We start from the raw sequence: 21711 nt of genomic DNA, 5'->3' as shown, positions 1-21711 counted from the left end.
CCTATCAGATATATCATCTTAAACTCTCATAGGTAACTTCCTTGCTGTCTCCACATCTCAAATTTTCAAACTTTATATTCATTTGTCTTTGTGTGTGTTTGTCTTTACTTTTTTGGATTTTCTTCCAAATATAGGAAAGTTTTATGTGTTAAGGAGAAGCCGAGGATCATCCATAACGGGCTCAGAGCAACTTTACAAGTGAGTTTGAACACTACACTTTTATCAAAAACTTCAAGGCATTAAGTTTATGATTCAACCTTCACTTTTCTAAACAATGTGAGATTTAACCCACCTCACACGTACCACAACATCATGCAACTGTAAGTTTCACCGGGTTGTTCTAAGCAAAAACTATGTGGTTATTTCAGTACTCATGCTTTTTCATTTATAACTAATGTTAATTTTAATGGGTTTCTAACGTTTTTGATGTTTTAGTTTCGTGCATCATGATATTGTTGTGTTTTAAAGTGACCATTTAATTAAGATCGGACAATTAAAAGAAATACATATTTTATATTTATTTAATAATATTAAAAACAAACATATATACTCGGTTAAATATTATTTATTATTAATAAATATAGAATAATTACATATAAATGAAAGACAAATTAGCAACAAATTACACCCCTAACCTTTTTTTAAATAGAAAACCAATTCTCTTAAAAATAATATTAAATATACTGTTCTTAAATCAGAACGGTCCAATCTTGTATATATAAGTAAAACATTGCGATTACAACAACTAAGCAGAGCCAATAAATATCCTGATCATGGATTCATTGGTTTGTGGTAGTTACCGCAACGAGGCTGATCAGATGCTTCCTTGTTTTGATCTATAAGACTTGATTCTCCATTCTCACATATCTTCTTAATTGGACCTCTCTTTTCTTGCCCAAGTAGCCTTCTACTCCCTGCCATTTCATACCAACCTATAAAATAATATAAACTTATATTTATCTACACCATAATATAAACACTTTTTACTTTATCAATCAATCAAAACCGCCAGATTATAAAACTGTTTGACTTTAATCGTAATTACTACAAAATTTACTGATTCAGATTCCTTACTGTAACAACAGACCGCAGTAATACATACGTGTATGTATATGGAATAGTAAAAAATGTTCTAAGAAAAGACAATTGAATATGGGAGTTTCACTTACTTGCATGAATCTCAAAAGCTCCAACTAGTTTTATGGTACACAATGAAAACACAAAAAGTATGAGGGCAACCCTAATAAGTGAAGTTGTCTTAGAAGCCATATTAGTTTGGTTTATGGTCACTACGTATTTAAGATATCCTAATTTATAACACAAGTATATGAAGTTGGTGTTACTTGCCTTTCAAGCATTTACTACTATGATGAAGTTTTGTATGACTTTGCTAACCAAGTTTAGTTCTTTTGCCAATAATGCCAAGTTTCCAAGTAGTCAAAAGTTTTAATAATCAAACATTCTCAATACTTGAATTCACATTCAAGGTTGGTGGTTTAGACCAGATGAGATATGAATCATCTCATCATCATGGATTAAATTTTTTAAATATTTTTTTATATTAGTATGTTATAATATTATTAGTTTAATTTTATTTTTGGTCCTTCTATTTTATTAAACCCACAAAAATTGTCCCCCGTTTTAAATTTAATTTTGGACTTCATTTATACATTTGTCGTAAATTTGATATCTGTGGATATTTCCCCCCCTCTAAAATGCTATATTTTATGTACCAAAAAAGGTGAATTATTGGCATAATATTTAATGATAAAATATTTATTTATTTATTTTTTGAAAACTTGGTATCCGGCTCTAGGACCGACTAATCTATGGGGACCAGTGTCCCCGTCCACTTGATTTTTTTCCCTCTATATGGACTTAGCCCACCAAAATTGGGTTTTTTTTATGCAAAAAGACAATTTTATGGCAAAACATGTGACTTGAGATCAATTACAATAAATGTGAAAATAGAAGCCAAAAAAGTTCCACTTAAAAAAAAGTGACCCATAAAATACATACTCATAATATTAACTTTGAATTTATCTCTGTTGATTAAAACATTACATTTTATATGACACCCCTAAAAAACTGCTTGACAAGAAAATAATTAGTAGTTGCCGCAACAAGGCTCCTCATATGGCTTATTGTAATTCTTTGATCCTCCAATCTTAAGTAACCTTCTACTCCTAGCCATTTCATACGAGCCTATAAAATAACATAAGCATACATTAATATGAAAACTTATTTTCATTTTGTCACGCACAATGATTATTTTCACAATGAGCATATATAGTAAATTTTATAGATAACATATCTTTCATACAAAATAAGAGTAGTAATGATGACATTTTCGTTCACATGGTCAAACAAAATATGATATATAACACAGTTGCTAAATATTTGAGTCGTTTAACTATTTGATTCATAATTTGATAGTTCAGAGTTTCATTTTTAGCTGATAGGTATGAAAAAAAAATTGATGAAAGATTTTTTTTAAAAAGATTTGTAGGAAGATGTTGACATGTGTTAAATGGATCTCAAAAAAGTGTATCAATAAATCATTTAAAAAAAACACACACAAGAGTATTTAAGATGTGTTTTAGCAAGTTAATTATAATTAAAAAGTGATTAAATATACCTTAATGTGAATGCTGCTAAAAACTCTTTAAAAAATAAGTGGGTGTAAATTAGAAACTTTTATAAGCATTTGCTATAATACATATACTAATATTTATAAAGGTGTATTTTAGCAAGTTGTAACTAAAAAGTGGTTAAATTCACCGTAAAATAAATGTTGCTAAAAACACCTTCATAAATATTAGTCGGTGTATGTATTATAGCAAATCCCTATACGTATTTGATCTGTACAAATTTATTTTTTTGAATATAAGTGGGCGTTAAAGTTTCACTTACTTGCATGAAGCTCAGAACCACCGGCTGATGCCTTGGTACACAAGGAAAGCACGCAAAGAAAGAGGACCCATATAAGAAAGGTTTTTTTAGAAGCCATATATTAGTTTTGTTTAGGTCACTATGTATTAAAGACATATATATCCTAATTTATAGCACAAGAATTGTTGGTTGTTGCTTGCATTTCAAGCATTTTATTATACTTATATGTCTTGCATCGTGCTGCTCACTTTGCTAATAACCAAGTTTAATTTTGTCACCGGAGTTCTTTTGTCAATAAAATAATTAAACTATGTCTAAGTAATCAAACAAACAACAAAATTATTGCTAGAGTTTAAATGTTGTCACATTCTAAATAGTTGAATTTGAATTCAAGATTTAGAAAAGAATTGTATCATCTCATTCCAGTGCTCTTGTATTAAGTTATAACTATATTGTTTAATTTCCTTCTCTAGCTGTGTACATCATCATTACATAAAATAAAACCTGAAATTAGTTGTGCAAGTCATGCTACATAAATAATAGTTTTGGGGTTCCAACTTCCAACTTCCAACTTCCAATATATGTGCTTTATTTAATCTCATACGTGTTGAAAAGAAAATGAAATAATACCTATAGTCTTGACTAATCTTCCCTAGTTATGCGCATACAACATCCCTCATTCGTTGTAAGTTCTTGGTAGGTTATGTAAAGATTTAAAAAGTCAAAACAATGAGTTGATGCATAAAATATCTTCAATAAAGACTTTTGTTTTTTTTTTGACTAATCTTGAATAAAGACTTTAATTAGTATTTTTAATATTTTTCAATATCAATATGAGAAGGGAAATTTTTGTCTTTCCAAGTTGGCAAACACATGGAAATGCCACATCATTAAAATGTAGCCACGTCATCATTTTTTGTCAAAATTGATCAAAATGTGCATGCGGGACAATTAAATGCAAAAAGAGATAAAATTTAGGAGTCAAAATTACACACTTTAAATTTAACGAGCCAAAATTGCGCAATTGTAAAATTTAGGCAAAAAGTGCAATTAAGCATACTAAAAAAAAACTGTACTTAATATTCGAAGGAATAAACTTCATTTTTGGTAGAATCAAACTTAGATTGCAATATTGTGTGAATTATAAATATAATCGAACTCAAAATTAAATATATTAAATGGAACAACATTTTTTTTAACAACAAAGAAATAATAATATATTAATACTCGAAGGAAAAATACATATAGTACTACATCCTATAAAACTTAAGCAAACAACCAATAATCAAACAAGCTCTATACCCCCAATTACACTAACAAACTATGCAATCACAAAAATAAACATACGATATCTTTTACGTATAACTATAGAGACTAATAATTCAAATTTGGTAGTGACACAACATCCCATGATGGATGGTAGTAAGTTAGTAATTGTGGTTACGATCAGCATCACTGCGTGGGGCTCGCCAAGAAGGTAACCTTCTTCTCCTAGTCATCTCATACGAGCCTATAAAATAACATATATATTAATATGAAAACTAATTTTAATACATTTAGAGATAGAATTACCTTAAATAATAGATTAAAGAGAAATATTAAGAGACATTACATTATATATATCGGAGGGTCGAAGTTCGAATCTCAATCATTCCACTTATTATTTAAGAATAAAATTTCTAACCACTTAACTAAAGAGAAATATTAATACAATTAAATATAACCCGATAATTATTTTTGAAAGGAAGTATTGCAGTTGCTATCTAGAAAGCTAATTTTTTTCCCCAATTTTTACTATTTACACACTCGCTTTCTAGATAACGAGATCGGTAAATTTGTAATATCAAGGGGCACACATGTATGCCGGAGGTACGAAAAGTAAAACTCAAATAAAAATAATGCCGGAGGTGCGAAAAGTAAAACTCAAATAAAAATAAGAAAAGGCAATTGGTTATGGCATGTTTATTTAAAGAGGACAAGGATGAAAGCTTAGCTCTCATCTTTGACAAATCATATATAACTCATCTTTGACAGTTGTTTCAATTTTTATTTTAAGATATCAGAAAATTTAGAAAAAATGATGTTGAACCACAATTAAAGCAAACATAAATTCAATAATGACATTGAGATAATTATTGAATTAAATTTATAATTTTTTTTAATCATATAATTTTTTTTGACAAATCATATATAACTCATAAATAACATTATACAAACTATTTAAAAAATGATACAAATTTTTATATAAAAAAAGAATCACTCTATAACTCATTGATAACTATGCTACTTTTTTTTTAGATAAAAAAAACTATATTTTTATAATTAAATTACAACTTTTATTAAAAACACTATCAATTTTACCATTGATTATAATATATTTATTTTTTATATTATTGATTATTGATGTTATTTACATTTTAAATAAAAGATTACTCTTTTTAAAATTGTGTTTTTTTTTTTAAAATAAAATTATTTTAACTTTACTAATTTCTTTTACCTTTAAAGGACTCTTTATGTATTTTGCCTGGGGTCTCAAAACGTGTCGGGGTGGCCTTTTCCACGATTTGATCCTCTGGTTGTATTATTACATATGAAAAAAAATTTGTTAGGAAATGTCAATCTCTTAAATGAATAAAAAAATATAATATATTCAATAAAGTGTGTGCGCATATATATTCTGCAATGAAAACAATTGAATATTTGTACAATATTTTTTTTTTGAATTGAAGTGGGCGTTTTACTTACTTGCATGAAACTCAGAAGCACCAGCTGTTGCCTTGACATACAATGAAAACATATAAAGAATGAGGGCAACCCATATAAGAAAGGTTTTATTAGAAGCCATATTAGTTTTGTTTAGGTCACTATGTATTCAAGATATATCCTAATTTATAGCACAAGCATTGTTAGGTATTGCTTACTTTTCAAGCATTTTATTATGCTTGAATTTGTACTGTGTTTGACTTTGCCAAGTTTAATGAGTTCTTTTGTCAATAAAATAGGGACAGGAAGGAAACGGTCTTTTTTTGTATACATTAGGTATATTTTCAACATACAATTTGGAGACTGATTCTAATTAAGTATGATCAAACACACAACATTTTTATTTTTTGATGGAGAACAAACAACAATTTTTTTTTGTAAACTAAAATATCATCCGCGCGCAATTATAAACTAATCTATCAAGGTAACTGAGATCCATTTAAGAGGTTGACCTCTCCTAACAAATGTTTTTCCATACACACTGGTCGAAGATCGAAAGAAAGACAAAATGATTAAGTTGGCACATGCTTAATATTTGAACTCGAATTTGAGATCTCATTGATTAAACTAATTAAAAGAGATACATATCATCTTATTCTAAAACACATTCTCTTCTCTTTACATTAGTAGTGCTCCAAATTCCAAGGTATGTGCATAATTTTTTTTGGTTAATATCATATACGTGTTGAAAAGTAAAGTAATTAGAGAAAATGAAATGATATTATTTTGCTATAGTCTTGATGCCCTAGCTTGCTTGATTAAATCTTCCCACATTCGTTGTAAGCTAGGTATATAAAAATTTAAAATGTCAAAACAATGAATAATTGATGCAGAACGTTATTATATAAAATAACTTCAATAAAGACTTTTTGTCAACAAAGAAACTTTAATAAAGACTTCATTAGTATTTCAATATTTTACCATATCAATACGTGACTTTTGTCCTTTCCTGCTATCAGTGGTTTTGGTGGTTTGTTGCTTTTTGGTGTCATTTTTGATGTATCTTGTATATATCTTTATTTTGTTTTTGAGTATTTCTGGTACTTATATTCTGTATTCTGACCATTTTCTTCTTTAAATATTTATCTATTTGCCTTTAAAAATAGTGGATATAAATGAACTATCAAAGCTATGATCGATCCCGACTATTTGGAAGTCAAGTTTGAATATTATAAATGAACTTCTAATAAAAAACGTAAAAGAATTAAAAAAAATCCTCTATTTAAATTGTAAATATATATTACTCCCTCCGGTCCTTATTATAAGGAACAATTTGGTAAAAACACACATACCAAGAAACCTTATCTTTCTTAATAAAAATTCTAAAATTTTACAATCTATTCCAAAACTAACCTTGGTGTATTAATTTATTTTTAGGGAATATGTCACTCTAATTAATGCATAACTTTGGAATGGATACAATTTAATAAGGGTAGAAATGGAATTGTAAGAATAAATTTAATGATTGTTTCTTATAAAAAGGACCAAATTTTTTTTCCAAATTGTTTCTTATAAAAAGGACCGTAGGGAGTATAAGAAACACATCCTAATCTCCATCAAGTATCAACCAAGTTTGTTGGATTTTTCTCTATACAATTTAAGACCACCTCACATTTGTCTCAAAACTTCTAATTTAACAAGTTAAGCGTGAGAAGTCCTTCAAAAAAAAAGTTGAGGGTGTGATTGTGGAGAGAAAGTGAGAACAGGGAAATAGGTGAGAGAGAGAGTGTAAGAAGAGAGAAAAGAGTATAAATAAGAAAGAGTTAAAGTATCATTTGGTATAAAAAAAAAGAAGAAGAGAAATAAAAGAGAAAAAAGTGCGAGTAATTGTTTAAAAAGACAAAAATATCCTTAGACTAAAAAAGACATATAATATTATCTATTTAACTTTAATTTATTCTCAAAATTAATCAATTACATTAGAAGATACAAACTGTCAAAATTTATTGTGCAAAATAATATAGATGAAAAAAGGTATAACCGGCCGACTGGGTAAAAATAGAAGAAAAAAATAAAATAAGAGGGAAATAATAATTCATTATGAAATAAGATAACAAAATATTCACTTTTAAACCAAAAGATACGCGAAGGCAATTTTGATAAAGAAACGAAGATTAAAATCGCGATTTATAATGATAAATATAAAATAAGAGAACATAATATTCACTTTTAAACCAAAAGAAATAAGTAGAAAATTATGAGAAAAAAAAATTAAACTCACAATATAGCAAAACATATAATATATTATTTCATGATTTTTATTCTACAATCAATATATATTTCATGGATTCCATTCGAAACATTCTCTAGGAGAATCATGGTTAGCCAAACATGGTCCCGATTGATTTACTTCATAGTGACATTCAACTTCGCATTTCTTTTGATCATGTGAATGTTGCTCATTATAAACGTCATAGTAGTGTACACGTGTTTGATTGACCCATGTAAATGAACAAAAGAATAAGGTGTATCCTGAAGGTCTAAGTTCATTCGGCTTAAAACTGAAGCTGTAAGTTTCTCTAAAATGTATTGATCTAAACCCAATATCATCATCTTTGCTTTGACAATGAACCCCAAGCTGAAGAGCATTCGTTAAATTGTTGGTAATGGAAAGGTATACTTTGCATTCTCCACCCTTGAACTGCAAACCAATAAGAATAGTTACTAAGAAAGAAAACAATAGCACAAATTTGGAGACCGAAATCATTCTAAATTGTACAATTGATCGATTGATAAACTAATATTGAAATAATTGACATGTTTCTGGTTATATATATGTATTCTTGGGCATGAGGAGGATATTTTATATTTATTTTTTTTAAAAAAATTACAAATATAAATTAATATATTATATTGTGTAGTCAACCGTTATATTAAATATTTTTCTTATTTTATTTCAATTGTGTAGTTTTTTAGATTTGACCAAATTAATTTTTCTCTGTGTACAATTAATATTAATTTAACAAGTCAAAGAATTGGATATGGTAACAGAAATAAATTTGCTGTTGTAATTGCGTTGATGCTGTTACAGTGTGAACCGTCCAATTTTAATGAATGATTGAGACCATCTGATATATATTGTGAGGCTGAAATTAATTACCGTATAAAACTTTGGATTTTTTTAATTGTAGCAAATTCGGAGGGAGTATCTAAAAAGTAAACTTTATATATAAAATCAGAGGAAGTATTACGTTAAATTAACGATACTGTGGAAGTAAGTAACGGATTGACTGAGCAACAAGTTATAAGAAACGTGCATAAAAACATTAATAATTATTTTATAAGCAAAAAGAATTTAAAATGGTATCAGAATCTCCTCCACGATCCGCCTGCTATCTACAGGTTTCTGATTGGGGCATGCACAATTTATATCTGCGTCCATAGTCCAATAGTGCTGGACGCGAGAGAGTGTGTTAAGAAGTTTTACATCAATTACGAGATATAGAAATCTAAGATTAACGCTATATGTTTGGTTGAAAATTTAAATGTATCTTTAGTGCTCGGTATTTAACTATCATCATATTTTATGTTGTTACTATCTTTAACATATATGAATGACTTTTTTCTCGTTATTATATTTGCCATTCCCAAAAAAAAAAAAAAAACAAAAGCCATGCTCATATTGAGAAGGACAAGTACAATCCAAATTGCTTAGCAACCCCCCATATACTTAGCGCACCATCAGATTTTCTCGCGCACCCCCAATTTTTTCCTCACGCACCCCCACAAATTTTCTCGCACGCCCCTCAAAACCATTTTTGTTGTGGAATGGTTTCACATTAGATGTACTTATAATGCCAAAACCATTTTTACTGTCGAATGATTTTAGAGGGTTGTAATCCAAAACCATTCTGCTTGTGGAATGGTTTTGTGTGTTATTTATGTTGGGGGTGGGGGCGCACTTAGCAATTTGGGGGGCGCGCTAAGCAATTTGGAGGGCGTAAGCAATCTTGGGGGGTGTGCTAAGCAATATGGGGACGCATTAAGCAAACTGAGGAGCGCGCTAAGCAATCTGGGGTATTTATGCATAGTGTGCATAAGCAAGACTTATGCACCATAACTTATGCCAGCTGCAAGTAGCTAGGATAAACCGAACCTTCAAAAGACAAAGAGCCACACCACAACAAAATATCCAACTATCATCATATTTAGTATTGTTACTATTTTAGCCAATGAATTAAGTTTATTTTAACGTAACCTTCAAAAGACAAAGAGCCACACCACAACAAACCATTAGTATATTCAAACATAAGCTAAGGGGTATCCAACTCATGGTGACTTTTCAAATTGAATGATGGTTGTAATACTCTTCCACATGTTCTTAAAGAGATCTATAAATAGAAACACCAGAGAGCATTGAGATAACACATAGTAATAATGGAAAGGAAAATACTTGTTACCATGTGCTTCTTCCTCATCGTTCTCTTAACTTTTCGTAAGTGTATATTTTAGTATATATTTTCATTTTTTTTTTCTAAATTAAAATACTTTTGATATATAATTTTGTTTATTGGCAAATAAAAATATGTAGGCATACTTCCTTTAAATTTAGAGTTTTAATTTTACGTGATGTCAATTTATAGATTTATAATTTCTATGATTCAAGAATTTGTGTAGCAACAAAATATATATACAAAAAATTTATTAAAAAGTGTTGTAAATATAATGCTTACAAAATATATAATTTGTTTCTTTTGGAAATTGTAGAAGAAGCGTTGGCACAAACTGAAGCACATTGTGAAAAAGAGAGTCGTTTATTCTTTTTACAATGTTTTGGTTCATCTGGCAACAAAAAATGTGACTCTATTTGTAGGAGAAAGGAACATTCACTCAGTGGTTTCTGCCACAATCAAAAGTGCATTTGTTGTTTTTGTTGATCATCTCTTCTTGCTATGAATAAATGTATGTTTATTCCTCATTTCTCGTTACTGTTAATCATAATTAGAATTATGTTTGTTAATGGAGGAAGAAGAATTTTGATTTTGATTGAGAAAGATGAAGATTTTGATCGAGGAAGATTTGAGTTTCGATTTTTTAAGTTTTCTGGGTATTGTTCATGGTGAGAATGAGTTAGTAAAATTCAGCTAAAAGAATGATGTTAAGTGAATCTGAATTTTTTCTAACATTTTTAATGATGAGTTGAAGATGAATATGCGATTTAGATGAATGATGTGATCAATTGCGCAACTAGCCCAAAAAATGGGGGCGGGTCGTTATAAATATAAGTCGAATACCCAAAAAATATTATAAAAAAAAATAGCATATCATATGAAGGTGTATCTAATTTGAATATCTAAAAATAGTCAAAAGGTGGACAATTTTAATTTTTAATAAATACATTTTAAAAATATATTATGAAATATATATATATTTTATGTCAACTCATGTGTAAACTTGATTTATTTTAATTAGTTCTTGTATTTATGTTTTTAGTATTATATGAATCTCTTTAAAACTTTTTTTTTTTAACAAAAGATTGATCAAATATGATTTTTTTATACACTAAAACTCTATTTTAAATAAAAATTTAAGAACTTTATTACAAAATAAATTACACATTTTAAAAAAATCTATAATAAATTATCTTAGAAAGTATATTTGACTTGACTTATTAATAATAGAGAATTTGTTTTTCTAAAACTATTAAAGGGAGGTTAATAACCCTCTAAATTATAATGTCAAATTCCAAATAGAGGGGGTTTATAACCCCCGCAAACTGCAAAGCAGTTAAATTATTTTGGGGCCATGGCCCTGCCCATAAGGGGCTCTGCCCCTGGATGTGATGATGAGGGTAAAGAAAGGGATGGGCCGGTCCATTTGCCCATGGGTCTTTTTGGCCCAAGCCCATATGAAAATCGGATTGGGCCTGGCTAGTCTATTGAGTTTCGGACCGGTCCATTATAAGAAAAGTGTGTCATTTTTGTAAAAATAATACTCGTATCAATTAAAACATAAAAAATTATGATTTAATTGAAAAATTATTATAAAAAATATAGTTAAATGTGTAAGCTTAATAAAAAAAAGTTTTATTTGCCTAAAATTAAAAAAATAAAAAATTAAATTATTGATTTATTAATTTGATTTAATTTTTTTTATAGGATATTTAGTGTTGATGTAAAAATTATTTGCACTTGCATACAATTTTTTTTTTTTCCTATAACAAACTCATACTCATATTATTTCATTAATCAAAGATGTAGCAATACAAGATGGAATCAAATCAAAAGTATGAGTGCTAGCATGAAATTTTGATGCCCTTGCAAGTGAATGAGCAACAAAATTAGCTTGTCTCTTTACAAAACTTATCTTAAAGTTTGGATAATTTTCTAGTAATCTACGACAATCATTTATAATGTGACCAAACTCAGATTGATTATTAGAGCAGCCCGTTATGGCGTTAATCACTAGCAAACAATCTAGTTCTATGACCACTCTGGATATCTCCAACTCTCCCATCCAAGTAATGGCTTCTTTCAAAACCCATGCCTCCGCTTCTACAGGTGGTGGACAGCCATGTGACCACTTCGTCCTTGCTCTAACAAACATCCCTCTGTCATTTCGAATGCACATACCTAATACAAATTTTTGTTGTTCAATGGATAAGGCTGCATCGACATTGCATTTCACTTCCCCTATCGCCGGTGGTTGCCATTGAATGTTGTTATTGCTATCACGATTTTGTGCACTATCCTCCTGTTGTCGCACATTACGCCATTGACAAAGCATGTCCCTCGCCATATGTATCGTCATTCGAACTGGATGTGTCTTCTCTTCCCATATTTTGTCATTTTTATACTTCCACAAACACCACAACATCATAGCAAAGTCACATTTCTTCTCATCTACTACATTCCCTATTGTTGCAAATAAAAATTCTGTGATACATGTTTTTGTTGTTGCAATATGACATACATCCTCCCAAAGGCCAGCTACCATACAAATTTCCATTGCCTTACTACAACTCACAAATAGGTGCCAATCATTTTCACAAATAGGTGCCAATCATTTTCATAGGTGCCAACTCATAAAATTGATAATTATCAATAACTAATACATTAAAGTGACATTAAAAAAAATTGAATAAACAAAAAAAAAATGAAATGGGCTGGGCTGACCCATTAGTCCATATGGGCTGGGCTGGATTCGTTAATATGTAGTCCAATAATAATTAGACAGAGCCAAGCTGGCCCATATATATAGTGAGACCATCAAACCAGATCGGAATAGATTGGGCCAGCCAATTTGACAGCTTTAGGTGAGACGTGTGGGGTGAGGAGTGATGGTGTGAGTTGATCTTGGTGATGGTATGATTGTTTGTAGATTTTTTTTCTTTTAAATTAATCCAAAATTAATTACAAAACCACTTAGACAAATATTTATATGTGTCACTAATTAAATAAATAAAAATTAAAATAAAAGCTAAGTATGCAATGTTGAAAATAAGGGTTTAAAAGAGCATAATCTTGACATTACAGAGGAATAAAAATAAATATTATGGGGATAAATAAATATTGGAGCTCCTAAATTTGTGTCATAATGGATTGTTTTATGTTACATTACTGGACTAATTTTGTGTTTATCTATACAATTATTATTTTGCCTTTTTGTTTTAAAGAATTTTAAACAAACTTTCCATATAATTTTTATATTGGACACTTTCATCAAGACTATTTTGGATTACACCAAATAAAAAAAAAAAAAATACTATTTTGGATTAATGGTATTATGTTTAATTTCTATTTGCAAGTTCTAAAATATTAAACCATATTGAATATTATATACGACCAGGGGCGACTCTGAGTTTTTCCTTTAATAAAAAAATATAATTATTTCAAAAAAAAAAAATTTCGATTGAAATTGCATATAATATAAAAAAATTATTCTTATTCTTATAAACATATAAATTATCAATATTAAACCATTTGCATTAAATCAAATGGGACAAGAAATACAAAATAATTATCTTTGCATATAACGTCAAAGAGGAACCTCCTAATCTAATGTTAAATTTTACGAGTATATATAACTAATATATTGATACTCATATGATATTTTATGAACATTAACAATATATATATTATTTTAGGGCCTAAAAATTAATCTATTAATATACATCTGATATTTTATAGATATAAATAATATACAAGTAATATTATAGGACCTCAAAATTTTGAGTTGAGGCCCTCAAAATTTTGAGGTCCGATGCCATCGCACATCTCGCACGTGTGTGCAAGCCTCCACTGTATACGACATTCTAAAAGATTTGTGCATCCAACGTACGGGTTGGAGTCTAGTTTATATAAAATAAAATAAATTGTCAACAATATCTTAACAAAGTAGTAATAATTGTAAGGGATTGTACAACAAGTCCAGATATCCTTATCATTCTCCCTATCATGAGAAATGATTAATGGTTCGAAAGAATATTTATTATTTGTTGTTGTTGGTTGCAGAAAGTATCATTGTGATTAAAAAAATAAGAATCTATTATTGTGATTGACTAGGGTTGAATCTATTACTTGTTTATTTTATTTTTATATATTCAAGTAAACCAAAAGAAACGCGAAGGCAATTTTGATAAAGAAAAGACGATTAAAATCACGATTTATAATGATAGATAAAAAATAAGAAAATATAATATTTACTTTTAAACCAAAAAAATAAGAAGGAAATTATGAGAAAAAAACGAAAATTAAACACAATTAATAAGTATAGCAAAATGTATAATATATTATTTCATGATTTTTATTCTTCAGCCAATACATATATTTCAAGGATTCCATTCAAAACATTCTCTAGGAGCATTATGGTTAGCCAGACATGGTCCTGATTGATTGACTTCATAGTGACATTCAGTTTCGCATTTTCTTTGATCATGTAAATGTCTCTCATTATAAACGTTATAGTAGTGTACACGGTCCTGATTGACCCATGTAAATGAACAAAAGAATAAGGTGTATCCGGAAACTGTAAAGACATTCGGCTTAAAATTGAAGCTGTAAGTTTCTCTAAAATGTATTGATCTAAACCCAATATCATCGTTTTTGCTTTGACAATGAACCCCAAGCTGAAGAGCATTGGTTAAATTGTTGGTAATGGAAAGGTATACTCTGGGGAGGCATTCTCCACCTTTGAACTGCAAAGATGTAAGAATAATTAGTAACAATGAAAATAATAAAACAAATTTGGAGATCGAAACCATTGTAAATTTCACAATTGATTGATTGATAAACTGATAATGAAATATGATATGTTTCTGGTTATATATATATTCTTGAGAATAAGGAGGGCTTTATTTTATAAAAAAATTACAAATATAAATTAATAATTTATATTGTGTAGTCAACCTAATATTAAACATTTTTCTAATTTTATTTCAATTGTGTAGTTTTTTAGATTTGACCAAATTAATTTTTCTCTTTGTACAATTAAACTTAATTTGACAAGTCAAAGAATTGGATAACGCATCTAAAGAAACATTAAACATATTTGTTGTTTTAACGGTGTTGATGCAATTACAGTGTCAAACGTCCGATTTCAATGACTGGTTGAGATCATTTTAATATATATATATATATAAAATCTAAATCGCATGATATGAAATATGAGGCTGAGATTAATTACCGCATAAAACTGTGGATTATTTTTTTTGATGAAACTGTGGATTTTTTTTTTTTTTGGGTCAAGTAGCCTAGTGACTAGACTCTAACACATTTAAATATGGAGAATTGTGAAATTCGGGTTTCGAACCTCGACCGCTCCAATAATATCTCTGATATCTACCATTTGAGCTACACTTATGAGACAAATTATGGATGTTTTTAACTATACTAAATAAATACAAGCAACAACTATGTGTACAAGTAAAAGCCAATACATATATTTTAATTTTCAAGGATTCCATTCAAAACATTCACTAGTAGCATTATAGTTAGCCAAACGGCCCTAGTGACATCAGATTTACATTTTCTTTGATCATGTACATCTTTCCCATTATAAACGTCATAGTAGTGTAAACTGATTGATTGACTAAAGACATTCGACTTAAAATTGAAACTGTAAGTTTCTCTAAAATGTATTGATCTAAACTCAATATTATCAACATCTTTGATTTTACAATGAACCGCAAGCTAATGAGTCTATCATCAAACAAATTTTTTATTACAATATAATTATTATGGAATAAAAGCATATATAATAAACATCTCGAGGCTATCAACACCCCGCATATACTGTTGTATTTCATTTTTTTTCTTTTCTTTTTGGCCTGTTTGGTTCGAAGTAGATAGAAGGGAAGGGAGGTGATACGATAATCTTGACCAAAAAAGATTTATTTTTATTAAAACATTTAAAAAAAAAAATATTTTTTATTCTTGAAAAAAAAAACAAAAGTTAAAAACAAATTTTTTTTAACCAATCAAATCTCTCTAATAATTGAGACTTTTTGTTTTGTTTTTTTTTTCAAGAATAAAAAAGGGTTTTTTTTTTTTTTTTTTAAAAAAAATTATTAAAAAGAAACCTTTTTTTTGGTCAAAATTACCTCCTCACCTCCCCTTCCCTTCATCTACTTCGAACCAAACAGACCCGTCTCTACATTTTTTATCCCTTACAAGGTTGACCGCTCCTGAAACAATCCGCCAAATTTCATCGACCTAAATTACATTACATTGATTGGTTTGTATGTATGGTAAAATAAAAGAGCTCAAATTCTCTACATGTTGTAGCTTCTTAAAAGTCATGGCCAATTTTCATTGTGAAGTGGTAATGAATTATATTTAAACATAGGCTAAGGAGTCACAACAAAATGAGGGTGACTTTTCATGTTTCTTGATGGTTGGAATATTGTTCCAAGTTCAAATTCAAGGGTTCTATAAATAGCAACACCTATAAACAATATCATATAACCACTAACATATTCTTAGGATAAAAAAACAGTAATAATGGATATGAAACCTATTGCTGGCATGTGTTTCTTCTTGATTATTTTCTTAGCTACTCGTAAGTTTATGTTTTAGTATCTTTTCTAATTTTTCTTTAAATTAAATTACTTTTGATAAATAATTATTTTCAAGAGTGAAGTAAAAGAAAATGAAGGGGACATTGATGGACAATATTCATTACACGTACGGATAATTAAGTGACGTTTTTTTTTGGATTAAAATGCATGTCTTTAAAATGTCTTCAAAAGGATAAAAATGCACATAATTCAAAGGACAAATTCATATTTTTAAAGGACAATATAGTTATAATTTTGCCTAAAATATATATGGTAAGTGTTGCAAGTATATCACTTATTAAAATAATTTGTTTCCTTTGGGAATTGCAGAAGAACAAGTGGTGCAAATTGAGGCATATTGTGAGGAACAAAGTCGTATTTTCATTGATGAATGCAGTGATCCAATTGGTGACAAACTATGTTCCATTATTTGCATTAGCAAAGAAAATTCAATTGGTGGTTGGTTCCTGCCAAAATCTAAGATGCATTTGTGCCATTGCCTGTTGAAATGTGTCTAGTATTAGAGTTATATTATAGAGATAAATAGATAAATTACCGAGTTATTATTTGTTCATGTATAGCTTCATCAATGTACATAAAATAAATCATGAATTGATTATCTTCCCTTTTTGTAAGAAGAGAGTATAGTATGGATTATCAAATCAATTTTTTGAGTACAAGTTGTTTAGACTAAAAATTACCAATAGCGTTACAATGCCATAGAACAATTTGCGTCCAATTCTAAGTACAAAATTGTTTTCAATAAAAAAAAAAGTTACAAGCGGTTACTTCTCAAAAGTCACAACTAAAATGCTGGCTTTGTCCAACGTACAAGTCATTCAAGTTATGCATGGTGCATAAGTAGTAATTTATATTATAAGGAATATAAATTTTACAAAATTTATCGTTGGAATAAAAGTTTATATTAAATAGTTCATCCATAAAAAAATTGAAATTTTTTGAAAATTATTTTATATGTTATTGAGACTCGTCAAAATTAACGGTTTATGAGTTTTTTTATTAAATACCGTTAATTTTGATGAGTCTCAATAACATATCAAATGATTTTCAATAAATGATCTATATGATATAAACTTTCAATCCAACTGTGATTTTTGTAAAATTCGAATTCATTATAATATAAATGGCTACTTGTGAACCATGCCCAACTTTAAGGACTTGTTCATGTTAGACTTGGCCTAAAATGCATTATGAAGTTGCTTGATGGTGGTTGATATACATAAATCAGGATGAGTTTTCAAGTTGCTTGATGGTTGGAATACTATTTCAAGGGCTCTGTAAATAGCAACACCTATTGAAGGACTTGTTCGTTAGACAAAGCCTGAATTTTAGTTGTGACTTTTGAGAAGTTAACGGCTTGTAACTTTTTTTATTTTTTATTTTTTTTTTTATTGAAAACAACTTGTACTTAGAATTGGACGCAAATTGTTCTATGGCATTGTAACGCTATTGGTAATTTTTAGTCTAAATTTTTTATTTTGACAGTTTTTAGTCTAAATATTATTGGGTGCGTTTTTTTCATTTTAAATCAAGGTTATCAAAACTGGACCGTACCGGCTGGTCGGATCGGTCAGACCATGAACCGATTATGAAAATGGTTCGGTTATGAGCAAAAAATTGATAGGAAACCGATCGGCAAAAAACCGCGTGAACCGGGATCAAATCAGGACAAACGACGGCAGATTTTTTTTATTTTTTAAAACAGGGCAAAATGACGTCGTTTTAACCTCCTTTTTTTAGTTTTTAACTTTTTATGTCTAGATGAACATTTAGTTTTTAACTTGCACTACGTTGCATTTAGCTATGCATTTCGCAATGGATGTTATGGCACTAGTATTTATGAACTTGATGAACATTTAGTTTTTGCTTTTTCACTTGGCACTTTGTTTTGGTAGTATGTTGCCAATTGATTTTTTTGAAGACAGTATGTTGTCAATTGATGTTATGGTGCTATTTTGTGTTATTGAATTTAGTTTATTATATAATTTCTAATTTGGTTTGAATTATAAATTTTATTTTATTTTGACTTGTGAAATTTTATCTTTTTAATGTGTGAAATTATGAAATATTGAACAATTATTTATATATTTTTATTTATATATTAATTAAAATATATATTTAATTAAAAACAGTTCAACCCCGGTTAAACCCGGTCCGACCAATTGAACCTTGAACCGGTGAGCTCGCTGGTTCGATGACCAGTCTGATTCTGACAACCTTGTTTTAAATTCCGACGCTTATCACTTTTAAGCGAGTATAAAATTAATTTTTTTTAAGCTCTAAAACATTTGCATTATACTATTCAAGAAAACATACTCGATTCTTAATCATCTATTAATGCGATACAAAATAGGAGAAATTCGAGGAAACAAAAAGGTGGTCGACCAACTTCAATTGCCCCACACAACACACAGGAGGTATATGTAGTCCCAACCAACATCCCCACCTCCGAAAATTCTACCGAGTTTGAAGTCTATCCTAAAGGAGTTGCCATGAAAAGACAATCACTTTGGGCAAGGCCCAATAATCCCACACCCTAGCAAGATTTTCTAGTATAAACCACACCCAAAAGAAAAAACACAACACCTAAGCCATCCCTAAGGAAAAATGAATCAACCAAGGCTTAGGAGCACCTCCACCGCACACCAAACTACCGGCTCCAATACAAAATAGGTTGAACCTCTCATCCATAAAAAGAGCAGACCAAAAATCATTTTCAAGAGAAAAGTTTCACCCTATCCATCAGGTATTCAATAAAAGAAATTCTACCTGCAAAAATAAAGTCATTCTAGACTTCTAAATCGACCAAATAACAACATGTCAAATTAGAATCCACCTCTTTCGCACATATTGATTAATGATCGTGAAAACACTAAAACAAATAACAATAATAATGAATTAGTTCAGGTGGTATTAGGGGTGTCAATTTTATCCATTAAGGATAGGTGATAGATTTCTATTATCACTAGGATTGAAAAATTGTTGGCTAATCGGTCAGAGATAGAGATATATCAAATCATTGTCCGATTTAGCTAACTCTTTCGGATGCAACAGTTGTTGGAAAGAACCTAAAGAATTTATATCGTTTGTTACTTCCTTGAATTCTCTTAAGGTTCTCTCGCAAGAACCCTAAACCATTTATACGAAAGACTTTTTATTTATTTATAAAGAGCAGAGGATGGAATCCAATGCATGCTATATAAACTCATCACCACCACTAGACTAAAGTCAGTAGCTTTAATTTGATACTCAAAAAATTGATTTGATAATCCAATGCATACTATATAAACTTATCTTCTTACAAAAAGGGAAGATAATCAATATCAATTCATGATTTATTTCATGGACATTGATGAAGCAATACATGAACAAATAATAACTAGGTAATTTATTTATTTATCTCTATAATATAACTCTAATACTAGACACACTTCAACAGGCAATGGCACAAATGCATCTTAGATTTTGGCAGGAGCCACCAATTGAATTTTCTTTTCTAATGCAAATAATGGAACATAGTTTGTCACCAATTGGATCATTGCATTCATCAATGAAAATACGACTTTGTTCCTCACAATATGCCTCAATTTGCACCACTTGTTCTTCTGCAATTCCCAAAGGAAACAAATTATTTTAATAAGTGATATACTTGCAACAATTACCATATATATTTTAGGCAAAATTATAACTATATTGTCCTTTTAAAATATGAATTTGACCTTTGAATTATGTGCATTTTTATCCTTTTGAAGACATTTTAAAGACATGCATTTTAATCCAAAAAAAAAAAGTCACTTAATTAACCGTACGTGTAATGGATTATATGGATGAGAATAATGTTGACTCACAATATTGTCCATCAATGTCCCCTTCATTTTCTTTTACTTCACTCTTGAAAATAATTATTTATCAAAAGTAATTTAATTTAGAGAAAAATTAAAAAAAGATACTAAAACATAAACTTACGAGTAGCTAAGAAAATAATCAAGAAGAAACACATGCCAGCAATAGGTTTCATATCCATTATTACTGTTTTTTTTTATCCTAAGAATATGTTGGTGGTTATATGATATTGTTTATAGGTGTTGCTATTTATAGAACCCTTGAATTTGAACTTGGAACAATATTCCAACCATCAAGAAACATGAAAAGTCACCCTCATTTTGTTGTGACTCCTTAGCCTATGTTTAAATATAGTTTATTACCACTTCACAATGAAAATTGGCCATGACTTTTAAGAAGCTACAACATGTAGAGAATTTGAGCTCTTTTATTTTACCATACATACAAACCAATCAATGTAATTTAGGTCGATGAAATTTGGCGGATTGTTTCAGGAGCGGTCAACCTGGTAAGGGATAAAAAATGTAGAGACGGTTTGTTTGGTTCGAAGTAGATGAAGGGGAGGGGAGGTGCGGGGGTAATCTTGTCCAAAAAAAGGTTTCTTTTTAATAATTTTTTTTTAAAAAAAAAACGTTTTTTATTCTTGAAAAAAAATTAAAAACAAAAACAAAAAATCTCAATTATTAGAGAGATTTGATTGGTTAAAAAAATTTGTTTTTAAATTTTATTTTATTTTTCAAGAATAAAAAACGTTTTTTTTTTAAAATGATTTAATAAAAATAAATCTTTTTTGTTCAAGATTATCCTCTCACCTCCTCTTCCCTCTATCTACTTCGAATCGAACAAGCCAAAAGGAAAATTCACAGTGGGGAAGATGTGCAATATTATGAATAATTTCGATGTGACAGCACGCCTCCGATTTTATTTTCCAACCATCCACACATACAGTATGTGTAAACAAATTGGTCGATAGTAGTTAAAATTGGTATAAATCAAAATTGGTAAAAAAAGTTTATATAAATCAAATTAGCTCTATATTTAAAGCAACTTGCATATATGTTTTCATTCCAAAATTGGTATATGTTTATTACCGAGAATAACGTATCTGGGGAAGTTGTGCAACTTGCATATATGTTTTTATTCCATAATAATTATATTGTAATAAAAAATTTGTTTGATGAAAGACTCATTAGCTT

At 29.2% G+C, this 21711-nt stretch overlaps 1 protein-coding gene and 1 pseudogene across 1 annotated transcript; one reads left to right on the top strand and one right to left on the bottom strand.

The window, feature by feature from the left end:
* Window positions 1-16524: 16524 nt before the first annotated feature.
* LOC123882953 lies at window positions 16525-17467 on the top strand (annotated as a pseudogene).
* A 2519-nt stretch (window positions 17468-19986) lies between these two features.
* Window positions 19987-20740, bottom strand: LOC123882954 (nodulin-1-like). Its single transcript, XM_045931613.1, has 2 exons — window positions 20639-20740; window positions 19987-20277 (listed from the first exon to the last, which is right to left on the bottom strand). The coding sequence occupies exons 1-2, from the start codon at window positions 20694-20696 to the stop codon at window positions 20105-20107; spliced, it is 231 nt and encodes a 76-aa protein (XP_045787569.1). The 5' UTR covers window positions 20697-20740; the 3' UTR covers window positions 19987-20104.
* Window positions 20741-21711: the final 971 nt, after the last annotated feature.

Source organism: Trifolium pratense, linkage group LG5, assembly GCF_020283565.1.
Source record: "Trifolium pratense cultivar HEN17-A07 linkage group LG5, ARS_RC_1.1, whole genome shotgun sequence".
NCBI lineage: Eukaryota > Viridiplantae > Streptophyta > Magnoliopsida > Fabales > Fabaceae > Trifolium > Trifolium pratense.
Note: the sequence above shows the minus strand (reverse complement) of the source record. Positions and strands in the feature narration are given on the sequence as shown.